The 19628-nt window shown below is 55.6% G+C and overlaps 2 protein-coding genes across 2 annotated transcripts in view; one reads left to right on the forward strand and one right to left on the reverse strand.

Moving 5' to 3' along the window:
- The window catches only part of DLGAP2 (DLG associated protein 2), a 317447-nt gene extending 302014 nt beyond the window's left edge, over nucleotides 1-15433 (reverse strand). The window contains exons 1-4 of the mRNA XM_039877344.1: nucleotides 15409-15433; nucleotides 15266-15282; nucleotides 14859-14972; nucleotides 9542-9598 (exon numbers count right to left, since the gene is read on the reverse strand). Of these exons, the coding sequence (XP_039733278.1) occupies nucleotides 9542-9598; nucleotides 14859-14972; nucleotides 15266-15282; nucleotides 15409-15433 (213 nt within the window). The remainder of the gene's footprint in view (nucleotides 1-9541; nucleotides 9599-14858; nucleotides 14973-15265; nucleotides 15283-15408) is intronic.
- A 1120-nt stretch (nucleotides 15434-16553) lies between these two features.
- ERICH1 (glutamate rich 1) overlaps nucleotides 16554-19628 on the forward strand; it is a 19453-nt gene continuing 16378 nt past the window's right edge. Inside the window, exon 1 of the mRNA XM_039877302.1 lies at nucleotides 16554-16953. Coding sequence (XP_039733236.1) covers nucleotides 16743-16953 — 211 coding nt within the window. The 5' untranslated portion in view covers nucleotides 16554-16742. The remainder of the gene's footprint in view (nucleotides 16954-19628) is intronic.

Consider the following 19628-nt stretch of genomic DNA (forward strand, 5'->3'; position numbering starts at 1 on the left):
CTAGGAGACCCCCCAGGAAAAAGACAACTCAAGAACAAATGCAACTGACACCTGGCACACGAAACCCACTGGCAGCACCTGCGGTCCGGCGTGTCCGCTTCAGAGTGACCGCAGCTGAGGAAGCCTGCAGGCGAGGAGAGGGGCGTCTGGCCGCCCAGGGCTGGAAGTACCGGAGCATGGGAGGGGACCCCCGAGCCACTGACAGAAGCCCTTCCATAGCAGATGGAGCCAGCGCACAGACCACGGCACGAAAAAGGAGAAACCATGGTGTACGTGTGAACTCCACTGCCCTTGCAGAGATGGACACGGACTCAACCCCATTATTCGGGAAGGTGACTGTAAAAGTGGGTGGCCCCCAGTAGCAGACGCAGGACTGAACTGGAATGTGTATACCCTTCAACTCGCCCTGTCCACGCCAAAGCCCCGTGCTCAGCTCCCTAAAAATGTGTTTCCGTCACAAACACAAATTATCACGCTCCCTCTTTGTACGAACGAGCACCTAGAAAAAGCGGAACACATTTTAAAATTTGGCAATCAGCTAGGAACATGGTTATCTGATTAAAATAACTTGTAAGTAAAACTGGTTGATTAAGAATGACGTTTAACTGCATGGAACGCTCTGCCTGCTCACGTCCTGTATGGGAGCCTGTAATCCTTTCAAAGCCAACATGCTGGCAATGCTCTAAATACGACTGCCATCTGGCCAAAATGATGAATCATACTTATTTTTATTGTAGCCAATGAATGACCATTGCATATCCATTCCCAGGATCAATAAATAACACACTTAATTAATTTCCCTTTAAAATCTATAATCAAAGTGTACATCATTCAACTCCTTGGGTAACTGAAAATCATGATGTTTTTCTGAAATATAGTTATAAAAGAATCACAGCATTTCTTCAATTCCATCACGTAGGCACACCATGGAAGATGCCAGTGAAAACAGAGATAGCAAACGCTCTAACAATTTAAAAAATATTAGAACCCTTTAGTTTCAGAATTGGTTGGATTCTGGGTACCCAGAATCGAATATGACTCAAACTTTGCAAAGCACTTTTTTGCTTTTAATATTTAATTTGGAATTTCTACCAATTTCAAAACTGAAGTAGACAAAAATAGAAGAAGCAATACATTGCCATAGGAAGACATATTTATGGTGAGAAATACTCTAAATTCTGTAAAAATAAAGTGTTCGTAATTCATCTACATCACAAGTAACCTAAGGGCTGACAAAATATTGTTAAAATACTTAAAGTCTAACAACAATATTGGTAAATACATGTTTATTTCTGTCTCAAGTTATACCACTTTAAATACTTATGCTGTAAGTGCAAAGTTCTTTGGAAGGGAAAGTATGAACAGTATGAAAAGTTGACTTAGAAAGCTTATCTAGAAAACACCTTTGTGGTGAGAAAACATTAATTTTAATCACTTCATCATCCTGGACCGAGGATTTGTTTAGCTCTCCAGGCTCCTGAAATGGAACTTGCAGGTGGAGCGACAGGCCTAACCAAAAACCAGACCCGCCAATGCGGGCAGATGGCTTTCAGACAAAGCACAGAGCCCCCTGACAGGTCGTCACAAACCCCACCTCTGCGGAGCTCCTGCCCTGGACAGGACGTGTCTGCTGCTCTCACGGCTCCAGGTGTCTGAGCAGACAGTGCACCCCACGGCCGGCCAGCAGTGCGACCAGAGGCGGGGCATAAAATAGTCTAATTTGTTCTCTTCCAAGCAATGGAAAAGTCACACCATCTAAAAGGAAATGGTATACACACTCCACAGTCACTGCTGGAGCCAGATCCCAGCCGCCCAGCGGCCGCACAAGGCAGTCTGGCTGCTGGAAAACCCTGACTAACGACATTTTGTAAAACACCATAGTAACAACGTGACCTGCCGAAAATTACCATTTGCTCATCATTTCGCCATTTTCCCCTTGGTTACCTATTAACTTCCTTTAAGGCTATGAAGTAAAATGGAGAAGACATTGTAAGGCACATTAACCTCAAACCCAAACACGCTACCTTCCCTGCTGTGGGGGGAGGGGTGGGTTCTGTCACGTCAGAGACAGGTGTGGTCGGCCCTTCCAGGTGTGGTGCACGACCGCCCATGGCCGTGCTGGGTGGTTTTCTAACAACTAGTACCCTAGGTCGCCACCTGCAGATTCGTCTTTAAGTCCTAGGTCACCACCAGGTGCTCTGCCAGGTCATGGAGCCACCCCAGGACTTCAGGGAAGGGCCCCGAGGCGATCCTGTCTGAAGCGACCCCTGTGCGCTCTCCTGCCCCCGCCACGGACCGAGGTGACAGAAAGGAACCTGCGGTTCATAGTTCCAGCTCTAACACCACCCACGGCCCGCGCCGGCAGAATTAATAACAAGAGGGAGAAGTCGCTGGCGAACGCTTGATTTTTAATCAATACGAGACAGCCGGCTTCTAAGTCCCGCACCCCGAATTCCCAGCCCTGGCCATTCATCCGGACAAGCGACCCAGGCGGCTGGAGCTACATCGGCCGAGAAGTGAGAGGTGCACGGAAGGGCAGGCGCTTCGAGTTTCCCCGCGAATCGCCAGCGGCCGCGCGTGCCCTGCAGCTGCCAGACCCCGGCTGCGAGGGTCTCCGCGGGGTCGCCCACCCAGCTCTCCCCCCGGCCCGCGCCGCGTCCCTGGCCACTTGGCTCGGCCCTCGCACCGCGCGGCGGCCGGCGCGCAGCCTCCCCCGGCCACCTGGCCCGCCGCCCCCGGCCGCCGGCGCGCGGCTGCGATCACCGCATCCCCGCTCTCCCCGCGCTGGTTAGCGCGGAGCCGGGAACAGCGACAGCCGCGGCCGGGGGAGGCTTGGTTACGGCACCCCGCGCCGGAGCGCCGCGCTTAGCAACCGCCCCGCGCCCCGCGCTCCCGCTCGCAGGGCGGGCGCGGCCACCCCCTCGCGGCGCCCCGCCGGCCCCCGCCCCGGCCAGCGGCCCCGCGTCCCCCCGCGCCCCGCGCGCAGCCCGCGGGCCGGCGCCCCGGCCGCTGCCCAGTTGGGGTGCGCTCCCCACCTGCGCCCGGCGGGGGAGGGGCGCGGCGGGCCGCCCCCGCCCCTCCTGGGGGCTCCGCGGGTTCCGCGGCCCTCCCGGCCGACCGGAGGATGTCACCATCCCCGCGACCCCGCCGCCGTCGCAGGGTCCCCGTGTCCCCGACGGCTCCCGCGCCCCGCTCCCCGTTCCCGCACCCGGTCCCGGAGCCGACCCCGCGGCCCCGGCCGCTCGCACCTTCCTCAGCGCGGACATCCTCGGGCGCCCCAGGTCCGGCGCGTGCGGGGCCACGCGGCGATCCGGCCCCTCAGGCCGGACGGGACTCGCGGGTCGGCCCGTCTGTCCGCGCGTCAGTCCGTGTTCCGTCCACAGCCGCCGCCGCCGCCGCCGCCGCCGCCGCGCGCTCCGACCGCGCTCGAGCCCGGCGCACGGTCGGTCCTCGCGGCGGCGCCTGCGCACTGGGCGCCCGGGGAGGCCCGCGCACTGGGGGGCGGCCGGCGCGGCGGCATCTGGAGAAGGGCCCGCCCCGCCAAGCCCCGCGCGCACGGCCGGCGCGGGGAGCGCGCGCACCGCCGGGTCCGCCAACTGTTGCGCGGGGACCTGCGGGTCACGCGGGGACAGCGAGGACACGAGGTGCCGGGAGCACGCCGGGGGGACGTCTGCCCGCGGCCCCAGCCCTGCACCAGCAGATGCGGAAAGCGCTCGGAAGTTGCCCGCGGATCTGACACGCACCCGGACACCTGGGCAGGTGCAGCCCGCTCTGGACCCGGAAGAGCGACACGTGGGCGCATTGGAGCCGGGCTTTGGTGCACAGGTGGAGTCTTCTGCACACGCAGATGCTCCCGCGGCCGGAGACGTGTGTTCTGCGTGCTGGCAGCGGAGCTTCATGCGAAGGTGCCACCGTACCAACCGTCCTGGGGCTACGGATGCCCCAACTGTACCCCCACTCGTCCCGCGTGCGCACAGCGCTGTGGCAGGGACGCGCCCTGCTTTCTTCCCACGGCATCGGTGAGTGGGGTCCCGAGGCAGGGACCACCGGCGGCCAGCAGCACAGCCGAGGGATGAAGTCAGGAAAGCTGCGTTGACAGCCTGCAGCGATCGGGACAGTTGAGCGACACTGGCCATGCTGTGACAGACTAACTAAATTCATGGGAATGCCGTTCCAGGATCGGACTGCGGGTGGGGGAGGGAAGTCGCTGCGGCCTGAGTGGCGGCCTGAGACCGCTTGTATTCCCGGCTCCATTATGCAGTCACCAGACCTTGGGCCACTCGGGTAGCCCCGTTTTGAATGCGACTGGGAGAAAGGACTTTTCCACATCTCTGACTGAGCCGTGGTGAAGTTTCAATGAGGTGAAGGACGAGAAAGCTGATGGAAAAAGCAAAAACGCCAGGATGGAATGTTATGGGGAAATGTTTAGGGATTAGAACGAGGGAAAAAATCAGGCTATCAAACTATTTGGAATGGGACAAAACAGTCTTTTCCAAAAAGTCTAAGGTCTTTCATCAAAAGCCCTTGCTGTCTCCTCAAGACTTCTCCGTTTAATGAATCGGTCATGTGCGTCGCTTGCAGTTCATTTTCACGGAAGAGTTTGAAAATCCTGAGGGGAATGGGTACGAGACGAAGCGAAGGAGCCTGCCCGCCATTAAATGTCTTCAGCTTTGTCTCCACTGTCAGAAACCAATGAATCGTGTGTGCTGAACCAAAACCCAAACTCTGGATTCCAGATCCACTTTTTCACTTTAAAATCTGGTTTCCCTTTCCTTCCCTTCTTTCTTCTTCTTGAGGTTCACGCATTCACCATGCTACAGCAACACCACAAGTCACCCCAATGCACTGAGTGCCTGTCATGCTCTCAGTGCGTGAGCAGAAGACACAGAGAAGCAGCCACTGGCCCATGGAGTGTCACTTTGCGAAGTGACACAGTAAGGTATAATCACAGCTGTTCCTCTGAAGGACAGTTGTGGGCGTCAGTGGAGAGTGTTCGCAGGGCGACCGGTATGGCTTGTGGTCTCAGGAGACTGCGGGGAAGTCATGATGAAGTCAGAGCTTTTCCTCAGGCTGGACTTGGGTGCAGGTAGTTTGGGAGGTTGGTCCAGGAAGCTGGAGGAAGGAAACAGTCCTGGGATGCAGTATCAAGCTGGCCGCCCCTGCAGACATGGGGCTCAGGCTGGCTTGGCCCAGAAGGAACCGTGGGGAAGGCACCCTGAAGGCTGGACTTGGAGCCGACTTCCAGCCCCAGTGACTGATGGTCGCTTCCCCTCTGCTCCCAGCCCAGGTTCCCCTGGCTGAGCAAGTCCCACTGCTTCACAGACAGCCGGAGGCTGGCCAGCAGGATTTGAGGTGCCAGCAGTGAGGACGGGAACTATCGCAGCACCAGCAGGAAGTCAGATGTCTCCATCTGCCAGCGCCCCGGAGAAGGAATGGGATTCAGGCAAGAAGAGTGGTGGGGCATGGGGGGGCGGCTCTGGGCAGGAGGAAGGGGGGCTGAAGGCTGAGGGTGCTGGAAAGATAGGGTGCTGGGAACCATCGACGTAACCAGGATGAGGGGAGCAAGGGCGACAGCAGCTCCAACAGCCAGAGAGCGGTTCAGGGCCCTCACGGGACACTCAGGGCTCTGAACCACCCCCTAGATACGATGGCATCTGGCACAGGACATCGAGCAGGCAATTGAGATGTTCTATGTAGACAGTCGTGCCATTTGTGGACAAAGTGTTACCTTTCCCTTCCCAATCTGTCCACCCGCTTTTCCTTTTCTGGTCTGACTGCATTCCCTGGGACTTCCAGTGCCATGTGGGACACGCGTGGCATGAGGGGTGTCCTTGCCTTGTCACCCTGTGGGTGGGAGCGTCACTTCCCACCACTGAGCACCATGGAAAAAGCTGCCATGTGGGCTTTGGTAGCTGTTCTTTACCAAGTTGAAGAAGCCCCCTCGCTTCCCAGTTTCGTGTTTTTATAGAGAACTTTGAATTTTGTTGCATTTTGTCAAATGCTTTTTCTGCCCCCGTTGACACGATCCTGTCATTTTTCATCTTTAGCTTGTACATGTGATGCATTACATACACTGACTTTTGAATGGCAAGGAGATTCCTGGAAGATTGTCTTGGCCACTCTGAGGAGAGACAGAGGTGGTTGGAAATGAGCGAGCAAGTGGGGGGCTGGGGAGATGGACTTCGAAGAGCCTGGAGAAAGCCTAGCGAGCGAGGATGAGCCAGACAGGAGAGGTGTGTGCTGTTGCAGGGGGAGATGCTGGGGGTCGTTTTCTGGATGGGGCATGGGGGAGGGGAAGGAGGAGACACCGAGGGGTGCACGGGCACCAACACTGCTGACGTGGAGGGCCTTGTGACTTTAGCAGGAACAGTTACAGCACGTGTGCACACAGAAGACTCGGGGAAACAGAACCAGCTGGAAATGACAAAGTAGAGACTGACTTTGTCATCGACTCTTTCAGGAAGTTCAGGTGTGAAAGAGGTGCCAGCGAGAGGGCTCGAGGACACGTGTCTTCTGGGGAGGCTTCGCTGTCAGGCCAGACACTGGTGGGAACGGCGAAGGGGACAATGGCGAGCGTGGGTGCCGCCCAGCCAGCGGCACCGTTCACATGCATTCCCTCTCCCCTGCATTCACTTTTAAAACATACACTTTATTTTTTAGAGCAGTTTTAGATTCACCGCAAAACTGATAAGAAGCCACAGAGTTCCCACACACGCGCCCCCCACGCTCCCCCCACCGACACCCCGGCGGATGAGACACGTGTCCGGCGAGCCCGCGCTGGCTTGTCGTCATCACCCAGCCCAAAGTTCACATCAGGGGCCCTCTCGGTGTTGTGCCTGTGTATTTGGACAAATGTCCAATGACACGTGTCCACCCTTACAGTATCACACGGAGTAGTGTCACTGCCCTAAACACCCCCTGTGCTCCCCTATTCACCCCTCCCCCAACCCCTGGAAACCCCTGATCCTGTTTCTGCCTCTATATTTTGCCTTTTCTGGGACGTCACACAGGTGATATCAGTGTGTAGCCTGCTCGGATGGACTTTTCACTTAGTCATATGCATTTAAGGTTTTCATGTTTTCATGGCTTGACAGCTCATTTCCTTTTAGCACTAAATAACATTGTCTGGCTGGACCACAGTTTACCATTCACCTGCTGAAGGGCATCTGGGTGGCTTCCACATTTCCGCAGTTGTGAATGAAGCTGCTGTGAACGCCCTGTGCGGGTTTTGTGTGGACACAGGTTTCACCTCATCTGGGTCAATGCCATGGAGCGGGACTGCTGGGTCACATAGTGAGAGTGTGTTGAGTTTTGTAAGAAACCGCCGAACCGTCCCCCAGCGTGGCTGCACTGTGTGCACTGAGGCCAGCGCCCAGTGGGGGCCTGCTGTCGCATGTCCTCCCAGAGCTGGTCGTTCTCAGAGGGGAGCAGAGGTGGTGTGTGTCGGTTCACTTTGCGTTTCTCTGTGACATACGATGAGGGGCGCCCTTCCTCAGACTCACTTACCGTCTGCATATCTTTGTTAAGGTCTTTGGCCATCAACGTCGTCTGAGACAAATGATCACTTCTTTGACTTGGCTTCAGGACAGCTCTCTGTCCTTCCCTTTCTTCCCGGCCCAGTCCCGCACACGTGTCATAGCTGGGACTCCCTCACCACCCCACTTTCCAGAAGCGAGAGCACCTCAGAGCTCACTCCTTGTGTCACTTCTCTGTCTACGGTCACTGCCTCTTATAGCTCTAAATGCCACCTGCATGCAGGTCTCTGTCCCGGGCCTTTTACCTAAACTCTAAAATGAGATCCAACTGCTTAGTGGATGCCTGGATGTACATGTCTAATGAGCACCTCAAACTTGGCATGCCTAACACTGCACACCACCCCAACGAAGGGCCCTCCCGGAGGCTCGTCACGTCCACGCTGCAACTCTAGCTGTCCAGCGGCCAGACCACACGCCGGGAGCCACGCCTGGTCAGTCAGAAATCTCTTTTGCTTTGTCTTCAGATATATCCAGAACTCCTTCTCACAACCGCCCATGCTGCCGCCCTGACGCTCGTGTGGCAGTGGTGTCAAACTGGTCGCCATGCTTCCTCCACCCACATCTGAAATCTACTCTCAGCACAGTGGCTCCAGGGACAGTTTGAAGATGTCAAGCAATTTCACTACTCGAAACCAGCCCGTGATGTTCCGTCTTGCTCCCTGGAACACGAAGTTGGCACACTCCCCTCCTGAGCTGGCCCCGACACTGAACACGTCTGTCACTCTCCCCTTACTCACCGGTCACTGTGCTCCAGGCACACTGGCCTTGGCGCTGCTCCCCAGACACTTCACTCGGGGGGCTGGGGAACATCTGCTGTCCCTTGTGCTTCCACTCAATGGTTCTTTGCCTTGATATCACCAAGTCCTGCTCCCTCTGCTTCAGACCTGACTCAGATTACGACCCTGAGGCCACCCCGCCTCCCACTTAGAACACCCTTCCTGCTCTCTTTTTCTCCCAGAGTCCCAGGGGACGTGCTGTCTCTCTCTCACTGTCTATCTCAGGCCATTCACACAGGCGCCCCCGCCCCCGCATCAGACCCCTGGCATCTACGACATGCCCGGCAGACAGCCTCTCAGAAACACGCTTCCCAAGACAAGCGCCGGGGAAGGGAGGTCAACGACAAACCAAAGTCCCGGAGAGGGCGAAAGGAAGACGTGCACCTGGCGCAGGTGGACCGCGGGAAGAAGGGCCTCGGTGCAGGCAGGACGCCGGGTCAGAGGGACAAGGGCGCCGTCTCCCGAGGTCCGTCCCCCGGCTCTTTCTCCCAGTCTCCTTTCCCCCTTCGCCCCAACCTCTGAGGTACTTTTGGCTGCCTGGCGCGGGTGGGTGCCAAGCAGACCCCGCTCCCACCGTTCCCACCCCGCGCTCCTCTGTGATGCGTGGCGCTGGGACCAAGGGCGCCCACACCGTGGGCGGACATCAGGGGCACAACCCCGCCCCGCTGACCCCTCCTCCTCCTAACCCCCATGACCCTCTCCCCAAGACGTCCTCCCGCTGACCTCCTTTCCCCATGACCGGCAACCCCCAAGCCCCCGCCGCTGACCCCTCTCGATGACCCCTCCGCCCGGGTCCCGGCGCACCCGGGAGTCAGTTACTTTCCTCTGAGCATGCGCGGAGCAAACGCGCCCGGAGGCCACGCCCACGACTCCCGTAAAAGCCAATCCGAGCCGGGCGCGGCTGATTGGCACCCAGAGGCCGAGACCCTAGATCCGGATTGGGCACGCCTGCGGGGGCGGATCCGGAAGCGGCGCGGGAAACGCGGGCGGGCGGAGGTCGGGGGTCGCGAGACCCGCATGGCGGAGGCCCGGAGGCACGGTAGGCGACCTGGGGGCTGCGGGGAGCCGGGGTGCCGGGCGGGGCCCAGGGCCTGTGGGACCCCCGCGTCAACGCGGGCTTGCAGATGCTCCGATCGCGGGGACCCCCCCGCGCGTGGTGACTCGCTCTCCACACCTGAGGCAGCATCCTGGCTGAGACTCAGTCTGTAAAATGGAGATGATACGATTTACCTGCCGTGCGTGCAAATCGTGGCACACACTGGTGTTTAGTCGATGATAGCAGTATCTCTATCCAACTCCGAGCAGGGTTAACGCGGTGCTGCCGGCGCTGCCTTTAAACTGAATGCCAGAAATACAGGGAGCCCCTATATCGAATAAAGCCCAACAAACTGTAGCTTCTCGTCACGTGACCCCGTAATCACGAACATTAAAATGAAAACAGGGAAGCTTAATTTTTTCCCAGCTTCATTGAGATGTAAACGACATACAACACCATGTAAGTTTAAGGTGTGCAGCACAGTGACTTCACACATGTATGTGTATGTGCTGACTGCACATTGACCACCCTCGTAAGCGTGGTTAGCATCCACGCCTCATACAGTGACGTGAACTACAAAGACCTATTCCCTCAGCACCTTTGAATCACACAGCAGCATGTTCACTGTCTTTGCCACGCTGTCCATCACATCCCCAGGACATACTTATTTTTTAACTGGTGTTTGTACCTTTTCACCACCTTTACCCCTTTCTCCCACCCCCTCCTACTGCCTCTGGCAAATACTAGTCTGTTCCCTGCGTCCATGAGTTTGTTCTGGGGATGTTTTGTTTTCAGATTCCACACATGAGTTAGATCACACGGTGTTTCTCTTCCTCTGACTTTTTTCATTTGGCAGAATGTTTGATTTTTTTTTTTCTATTGGGTTATATAAGTCCTTTATATATTTTGCATATTAACCCTTCGCTTATCAGATATATGATTTACAAGTATTTTCTCTCATCCAGTAGGCTGCCTTTTCATTTTGTTGGTGGTTTCCTTCGCTGTGCAGAAGCTTTTTAATATGATGTGCTCCCACTTGTTTATTTTTGCTCTTGTTGCCCATGCCTTGGGGTGTCATATCCAAAAAATTATTGTCAAGACTGATGTCAAGGAGCTTACCGCCTGTGTTTTCTAGGATTGTTATGGTTTCAGGTAAAAGAGGTTTCAAGTGTGTCTCTCATATCACTCGGATTAGTTTGGAGCATGAGTTTTTCCCCCTTTACATTTAAAACAGATGATTGTGGTTTTGCCCTTTGAAATTACAGGCCAAGTGGCAACTATAGTTAATAAGCAATTGCTTAAAATAAGAAAAAGAAGCTAATTTGTCACAAGGCAGACTGTGGGGAAGAGTAAGTGTCGCCTCCTCTCTGTTGCCCCCTTTTCAGAAAACCGTGCTTGTGTGTCCTTGCTGCAAGTGGCGCCCAGTTACGCCTTTCACCGTCGGCTCTGTAAACGGCAGGCATTGCGCGGGTCCTCACGTTCCACCATCAGACCCCCGAAAGCACATGGAGGGATTTTAGTGAGAACCCAAACTACATTTTTATATCCCCACTGTGTGTAGGATCGGCAGGCTTGACAATTAAATGCTGAGGGTCTCGGGGCAGGCCTGACTGCGGGGACTGTCACAGAGGTCTCCGTGTGACGGGCCAGCCCCCTTCTGCTTCCCTGCGTTTTGTCTGGGGGATCCCGTCTCTTCACCCCAGGCTTGTCCTTGCTTTATAGCGCATTCTTTCTCTTGCCCTGTCCTGTTCCTGACCCTTCTAAGCCTGACATTAAATGTTCCTCCCTGGGCGAGGAATTACTACGTCATCTGTAATACACCAGTCTACTTCGTAGAGCCTCTCAGTTAACTGAATTATGACAAATGAAACCTTTTCATTGTTTTCACCGGTCAGGAGACATCCTTCCTGAAATCAGCCTCCTTTTTCTGTTGGAAATGGGACAATATAGTCAAGTAAAGTTAAGTCATTTCAGAACATTGTGTTTGGAAGGGTGGGTTGATGACAAAATGCTAGTGTCACACATCTCTTAACGAGGCCAGCGAAGGGCCCCCATGCTGGGCAAGGCTCCAGGGAGGTTGCAGTCGGACAAGCTTCCAAGCACTTAGAAGTTGTTGAAGCGTGAAACCAGAGTGTCCCCTGTCCTCAGTTTTCACTGTGTGCCTTGTGTTGAGTGGCACAATCGGCACTGTGTGACAGGTGGACAGGACGGTGGCGTGGTGCCGATGTGCCCTGGCATCCCTCGTCCTCACAGTCTAGCTGCTCTGCAGGAGCGTCAGGTCGCAGAGTGGCAGGAGGGCACTGGGGGGCCATCTGTGCATCTGTGGAGGGGACGTGAGTGTGGCATCGCTCGCATGAGGTAGGCCACATGGAGACCTCCGGCTTGGCACTCACCCATGCAGCAGGTGTTAATTGGGCGTCTCCCGAGCTGACTGGAGCTTTCTGTGGCACTGGGGTGCTGCGCGGCGGTCCAGGCCGGTCCCTTGGGCTGGAGGCCCGATTGCATCTCCAGAGCCATGCCGATTGCATTTTAAAACCCACAGACAAGCTCAGCTCTGGCCCAGACCAAGGAAGCGTGAACTCAGGGGTCGGCAGTCAGTCTGAAAGTGACTGCCTGTGCCAGGTGACGTGGCCAGCTGCCCCGTGACAACTTGTAGCAAAACTTCAGGGTTAACAGGGAGCGTGTTTTGTGGCAACACTCCTTGAGTAAGAAGTAAATTTTTTTTCAAATGCACTCTATTTCACACTGGGACACTATCACCAGTTCTGGAGGCTGTCTCTTGGGCCAGACTTGGGTGAGCCTCTGTGAGCCTCTGTGACAGAGGCAGCCCTGAGGGACCCCCGTGAAGAGCCCCTATTCTGAGGGGTAGTGCCGTGGCTTCCTTCCTACTTGGGGAAGGGACCAAAGGGACCCCCGTGAAGAGCCCCTATTCTGAGGGGTAGTGCCGTGGCTTCCTTCCTACTTGGGGACATTAGGTGAGACTCTGACATGTAACTGTGGCCCTTTAGCTGCTCGGTGAAGGGAGTGCGTGCCGTAGGCCGAGTGTCCGGCCGCTTTTGAGTAACTTGCTCCTGCAGTGCCCCCTTCCCGCCGAACAACTAGGCTAGGTCTTCTGGGTGCCCCGTCCTGGGAGCCAGGCGTGTGTGGCAGTAAGGATTACGGGCAGCTGAGCCGCCTGGCCCTCCAAGGCCCTCGGATGAGCTCGGGCCTGGCGCCGGGCCTCGGCTCCAGCGGGCTGAGCCCTGTCCTCTGACAGTGAGGCTCTCGTGTGCACAGCCCTTGCTGTGGTACCCTCTGCGTCCCCGAAGCGGAGGTGGTGGGACAGGCTCTCCATTTGTGTCTGTGAGTGTGTCTCTCTGTGCTCGTGCATGTGTGTGTGTATCTGTGTGTATGTGTGAATGGTACAGTAAGTGCTGCTACAAAACCCTACAAGGGAACATTCTGGACAGAGTTCAGAATACTTTTTCTTTAAGTGTTACAATTTGGGGAGAAAAATGACCGTTTGGTGTATAACTGCTCTTTAGACAGGGCCACCACATCCGGTGGTCATGGCGTAGAATTCTAGTGATGTCCCATCTGAGTACTAATTTTCTTTAATTAATATTTTGGGAAGTTGGCCAACTCTTGCTTAAACCTTAACTAATTATTTTTCCATTTATAATTCTATTACGAAACTGTCATTTACTGAATTAGCGTACTACCCTAAACTTCTTTCTCATGAAGCGGTGTGGTGATATCGTCCATCATTCTTTTATTCTTACATTATAGATGAAGGTTAAATACTGTGTCTCATTAAAGTGATAAAATGTAAAAATATATATTGAATATCGTTTTTGAGAAAACTATGGATAGGCAGGCAGATGCTCAGGGCGGGAAAAGAGAAAATTCAAAATATCAGATTCTAAAAAATACAGTAACCCTCAGAAAATTTGAATTTGAAGTGGCTGCTAAAACGAGATGCACAGATGTCCGGGTGCAGAAAGGAGGCACTGGGCCAGCGCTGACCGAGACAGGCACATCCCTGTCACCTTTAAAACCACGAGCGGTTGGGGGTGTGTGCGTGTGCGCGCCCGTGTACGTGTGTGTGTGCTGTGTGCGTGGTTCCATGCAGGTCTGGGAAGATCCTCTGATTTTCCAAGCTGAGCTGAGGAGGGGACACCATACAGTTGGCGGTGGTAAAACTTTCTGTTAATGTTTGTTTCTGGTCTTATTTTAAGTAGCAGTTTTTTCTTTAAATATGGTTTCGAAAAGCCAAGTCCTATTTCAAATTCTAGATAATATCACTTTTCCATTCGTAAGTCTGTTAATTGAGAATTCTAAAAAGGAGTGTGATAAGCCTATTTCTTCTACGTGTTTTTCTCTCAAAATGAAGTACCAAGAAGTCACGTGTGGAAGTTATTCATTAGCGTCTGCAGCCTTTTGTCGTCACATACTCCCTGTGAGCGTGGGTCAGCTGGGTCTCGCTGCTCCGCTGACACCGCCCCTTGCGATACAGTTTGGAGCTCGTTTCACTCCCCATGACCCCACAGCAGTTCTGCACGTGTTTTTTTGTCCTCTGAGACCCATGCTCATAGGGATGGGAAGAAAAGCTTTGAAATATTTGGCTACAGAATCACAAATGAACGGACTTCGTTTCCAGTCTCGTCCTTTACCAGAAAGCTCTCTAGAAGTGCAGTGCATCTTTAGTAAACAGAAATGCGTAGTTTACCCCAATTTTAAATAAAGTGTGTCACATACACAGATATCGAGTGGAGCGCATCTTCCTGTGCCGTCCAAGTGGACTTTCTACAGGAAAGAACGTGACTTCCTGGGGTAACTCAGTCAGTGGCCTCCAAGGTCACAAGGCGCTTGTTTTCTGCCAAATATTTTTCATCTTCCTTTGCTTTTTTCAGAGCGGAAAGTGATAGAAGAAAAAGATCCTATTTCCCTTTTCCGTCAGAGACTTTTCAGATGGCTGCACTCCCAGTTTCCCTGATCAAGAGACTCTGGGCTGTGACTGAGCTGGAGGGAGCGGCGCCCCTCCCCCAGGGTGTGTCAGGGCTTGTCACCACGCCCCTGGGCAGAGCAAACCTTCCTTATTCGTACCTGTTAGATTTTAAATCAAGTAACTGCGTGGAGGATTTTAGAAGTGAATAGCTTCACCACCAGCAATCAAGCTGTTTCCTTTCGAGGTTTACATATTTACAGTTCTTCCTAGGTGTCTGATTTCCAAAGAACACTTTACTGAAAATTTGTTTTTATTTGGCTTGTGTCTTCAAATTGAAATGGTAAGTTTAGGCAGTCTTCTCTGAAAGCTATGTAAACATAACTTAATTCCGCAACAAGGAGACTTAATCTCTCGATTGGTACCTGGATCGGTACCTGTCCGCTGGCGTCTCGGTGGCGTCTCGGTGGCGTCTCGTGCCCCAGCCCTGGCTGCCCACCGCGGGACTTGCTCACTCCACGGCGGCGCCTTCTGGCCGTGTTTCTGAGTAACGAGGCTGAAATGGGCACATTGCGTCTCCCCCTCACCTTCTGTGCGATGCCGTGTGGAGAGTCGTACCTGTTCCTCATCCCACTCCCATCTGCCCGGAAATACCGATTCGTTAGCACGGCGTTCAGCCTCCAGCGACAGCAGAGCGCCACCTGAGAACCAGAGTGGCAAGTCCGCACGCCTCATGAGAGCCCTGCTGGAGAGGAGGGCTGGTCCCCTGATGGCAGGCGTCAGTGTGGGCCCCGTGCGGGGAGCACAGGTGGAGGCGGCTGCACCGTCTGTGCTGTGCTCCCAGCTGGCCACCTCCACTGCCAGCCGGTCCTGTCACGCCCGCTTGGTCTGCCCGGCCACACGGGGCCTCGTCTTCTGAACTGCACATGGACCCGTCCTGGCCCCAGTGCCCTCGGGACCCAGGGCCCCAACCCCAGTTCTGAAACAGGCTCACAGGCTGTGCCTTACGGACTTCAACCAGAGAGGAGGGCGTTAGGGAAGGGCGGAGCAGGTGTGGCCCAAATGCAGACACCCACGAGTCTCTGTCACCAGACGCAGGCCCGCCCCCTCCAGGGCTGGCTCCACCCCTGCACTCACCAGGTGGCAGCCCCAGTATGGCCATGGGTCTCCAGGAGGCAGTCAGCTCCAGGCGGCCAGGAGGTCCCGTGGGGGGTGGCGGGGGGGGCGGGGGGAGGGGGAGCCCTCGGGCGAGTCACTTCGTTCGCAGGAGGTAATATCAGAAGGTCTTTGTTTTAAGTGAACCATATGTGCAGTTTAAGTAAAGCTGCTGTGAGTGCCCCTCCCCGCTCCCGGTCCCCTCCCCACTGCTCCCCTCCTCCTCCCCCTGACAGCTGCTTGCCTTTCAGTGTTCGCTGAGAAAGTGCTGCAGAGACTTTTCCCTCGTGTTCCACGTGGCCAGGAAACGAGGGCGCCCTCGACGCCGGCCTCCGAGCACCCCCCCGAGGGCGAGAAGGCGGCAGCTGAGGCAGAGCGATGCGGGTGCAGCCCCCCACCACCAGGTAAGGGGCGGGAGGCAGCACAGCACCGTCTGCTCGCCCAGAGAGCCCGGGCTCTGAGCCTCGCTGCTGCTGGCGGCGGCTCCTGCCAGGTCCCGTTCTGCACGTGCCCGGTGAGCGGACGCACACTGAAGCAGGGTGGGAGCTGGTCGGGAACCCCCTAGCCAGAGGCCGGGTCGGGGCGCTGCTGCCCACTCGTGCACTCTGGGCCGCAGGCGAGGCCTCCCCCTTGGCCGCTGTCACTCTGTTCTGCTCACTGGCCCGTTTAGCTGCGTCCGCCAGGACGGGCTCCTGACGTGTCTCCCACTTTGGCCTCCCTGGTGTGTCGTCCTCAGCTGAGGCCCTCGAGTGGCCTGCAGGGGAAGCTCACGCACTCTAGTACCCCAGCAGCTCAGCCTAGTGAGGGCCTCCCCTGGGAGACACAGGGGAGGCCACGTAAGCTTAGCAGCAGCGGGGGGCCCTCGAGTCCCAGGTGGATACACAGGTGCTCAGAGTCCCGGGCACCCTTTCTCGGGACCATTTCCATCTCTCTGTGGTCCCTCTCTGGTATGTGTTCCATGCGATTCTGTTCCTGAGCTGGTCTCTCTCCTGCTGGCCCAACTGAGTCACCTTGAGAAAAGAGACAGGTTAGTCCCCTCGTGTTCACGTATCCTGACGGGATCCGGACAGGCAGACCCAGGAGGCCCACCAGTCCCAGCCCCACTGACTCAGCACACGGCCACACAGGGGCAGCGCCGGTCTCGGCCACAACATTTCCAGGCGAGCCCACAAAGCCTGTCTGACCTGGAAGGCAGTGGACACTGAAGTCCTCACCGCCAGCACCTCAGACTGTGACTAGGTCGAGATGGGGCTTAAAGAGGCAATTAAGGTGGAACGAGGCCATTAGGCTGGGCCCTGATCCAGCATGAAAAGGCGATGAGGACACAGACATGCACAGAGGGACGACCAGGTGAGGACAGTGTCTGCCCAGGAGAGGCCACGGGAGGACCCAGCCTGCCCACACCTGGATCTCGGACTCCGGCCTCCAGGACTGGGAGACGGTATCTGTCGTTGAAGCCCCAGAATGTGCCGCTTCGTTACGGGGCCCGAGCTGGCCAAGCTGACACCCGTCTTGCCCACTATGAAAGTGGGTGCCGTTCGCGTCAGCACAGCGGACGTGCCGTTCCGCACGGGAAGCGGGCGTCCCTGTGATTTCCTGTTTTTCTCAAAATTGTACTGAACCAACATTCTTAATCCTTTGAGAAATTTTGTTTTTAGGGTCTATGTGCATCTTCTTCCCTGTTCTGACTCGACCACCGGGAAGGCGGGTGGATGATGAGGCAGCGGGAGCTTTGTGTGGGGAAGACACTTCTCCGTCAAAAACTAGTCTCTACAGACTTCGGGCTTGTTTCCCAGAAGATGAACAGCTCGTTGCTGGATCCTCTGCACAATGGACAGTTCCTCCGTGACACACGATGGACAGTCCCTCCGTGACACGATGGGCAGTTCCTCTGTGAGACGGTTGAACCAGAGCTGCAGAGTCACCAGGGGTCAGCATCTAGAAGCCTGTTATCCATGAGCATGTCAGATGGCAGCCGATTGCTGATGACAGTGGTGAAACTGAACCTCCTGCCACCATGGGGCTCACATCCTCCTTGGGGACACAAGCTTGTGAATAAATAACTACAGAATACGAGAGGATGTCTGCACAGGGGAGCGCAGACGCAGTCTCCCTCCTCAGGCAGCTGGGTGACTGTGACGTGGGTGGGAACGCAGATGCTGACCCCGGGTGGAGGGAGGCCCAGGCCAGGGACGGCGTTCTGCGCCCAGACGCGCCCCCGCACACGGCAGACAGGGCTGTGGTGGTCTCTCCTGCCAAGGACACGGATCACGTCTGGCCCCGCTCTAGTGCAGCCTCCTGGGCCCTGGCTTCAGATGCCGGGCATGGGGCCCGTTCAGCCGGCCGCAGCCGCTGAGAAGGGGCCGGAGCTGACTCAGCCGTGGGGTCACAGAAGCCTCATTAGACGGGGCACTCACTGGGGACAGGCAGACTGCGGGGAGCAAGGGCGGGCCGGTCCCAGTGAGGACTCTCTGGCCGGGCTGGGGCGGGAGGTTGGGGTCTGCCTCCGGGCTCGCTCGGGCGGCGTCAGGGTGGCCGCTGGTCCTGGGCAGACCGGCGGGCAGCAGTGGGCAGACAGGCGCTCCTGATGGCGCGCTGGGGGGTGAGACCCACGCCGACTTTACCTGCAGGTGGAGAGAGGTGAGGCCTGAAGGCCCACTGGCCGGGCCACTGGCGAGAAACTTCTATCTCCCAAGCAAAAGCATATGCAGGACATCAAAAATGGCATAATTTCTCTTAAGAAAAACGGATTTGGGCACAGACAAATGGAACACAGAGTGCGTGGCCCGGGGCGCTCAGCCTGCGGGCGGAAGGGCGGCGGCGCCGTGCGCCTGCGCAGAGGGGCCGCGCGCTGGGGCTGGGCCCCCCAGCTGCAGTGAGGTACCCAGGACCCGCAGATTGTGTCCGCTCGCCTTCTCATCTGTGTCCGCGTTGTGCCAAGCCAAGTGACATGAGCACCGCCTGGCGTGGTGAGCAGCGTGCGCAGGCGCGTCCGTGGTGAACTGCATTGAACTTCCATCCTCTTGAAATCTGAGACAGAGCGTGTGACAACTTACCGGAAGAGAGTTCTCAGACGGAAGTGTACTCTGAGTGGCCAGCAGGATAAATGAAAGCGAACCCGCACTGGAACACCGAGTTGGAAGCGGCGGAGAGGTCAGGCGGCCTGCACTGGGCTGGCCGCAGAGCAGCTGACTTGCTCCGGCCGCGGGAGGCAGTGACACGGGGTGGCATCTTTCAGCCAGTCGGTTGTTGATCTGCAGCCACAATCCACACGTGGCCATTTAGATTTAAAACATAAAATTACAATTGAAAACTCAGTTCAGCAGGCTGGAGGCCCAGGGCCAGTGGGCGGGGCGCACAGGTAGAGGACATTTTCTTGGCGATAACAAGTTCTGCTGGTCGGCACCAGTCTGGACTTGTCCCTGCAGCCAAGGAACGGATCAGCAGTTGTGGGCAACGTCCTAAATAGGGGGCGCCTGGGAAAAAATAAATCGGAGCCACACTTTCCTCAAGCTGGATTCAAGAGGAGTCAGAATTTAAGTCTAAAATATTGAAACCATAAGGTATTAGAAGAAACTGGGGAGCTTTTCCCCTTTAGAGTTTCATACATAACCCAGAGGTGTAAAATAAAAGATTGATAATTATACTTTATAAATCAGAAAATTCTGCATGGCAAAAAAAAAAAAAAATACAACTAGCAAAGTCAAAATGCAAACAGTAAACTGAAAAAGATATGACAACTCTTTGGTGCTGACAAGGGTTCGTTTCCTTCATATGTAAAGAGCTCATATGCTAATAAGAAAATGACATAACTTGTAAGAGAAATTGGTACAGGAGAGTCACAGGCATTTTGCAGAAAATTTGCACGGTGGCTCTGTCAGCATAAAAAAAAATGTGTTGGATCTGTCCATAGCAAAAGAAGCACAGACGAGGGATCACATTGTTCACGTGGCAGATTGTCAGAGATCAAAAATTTGTTGACACTGTCGAGAATGGTGGGCAAGCACCCAGGCACAGCCGTGTGGAGTGTAACTCCATATGGTCTTATGAACGGCGTCTGAGGACACCCATCCAGATTAGGAGTGTGCCTGTGGGACTCAGGATCACACCTGTAGCAACTCACCTGTAGCTGAAGTTACCTGTGCAGGAAGGGGTGTGTTCAAGGTCATTCATTACAGCCTCATCCAGAATAAAAGAGATCT

This window comes from Pteropus medius, unplaced genomic scaffold (genome assembly GCF_902729225.1).
Source record: "Pteropus medius unplaced genomic scaffold, Ma_sr-lr_union100, whole genome shotgun sequence".
In the NCBI taxonomy this organism is placed as follows: Eukaryota; Metazoa; Chordata; class Mammalia; order Chiroptera; family Pteropodidae; genus Pteropus; species Pteropus medius.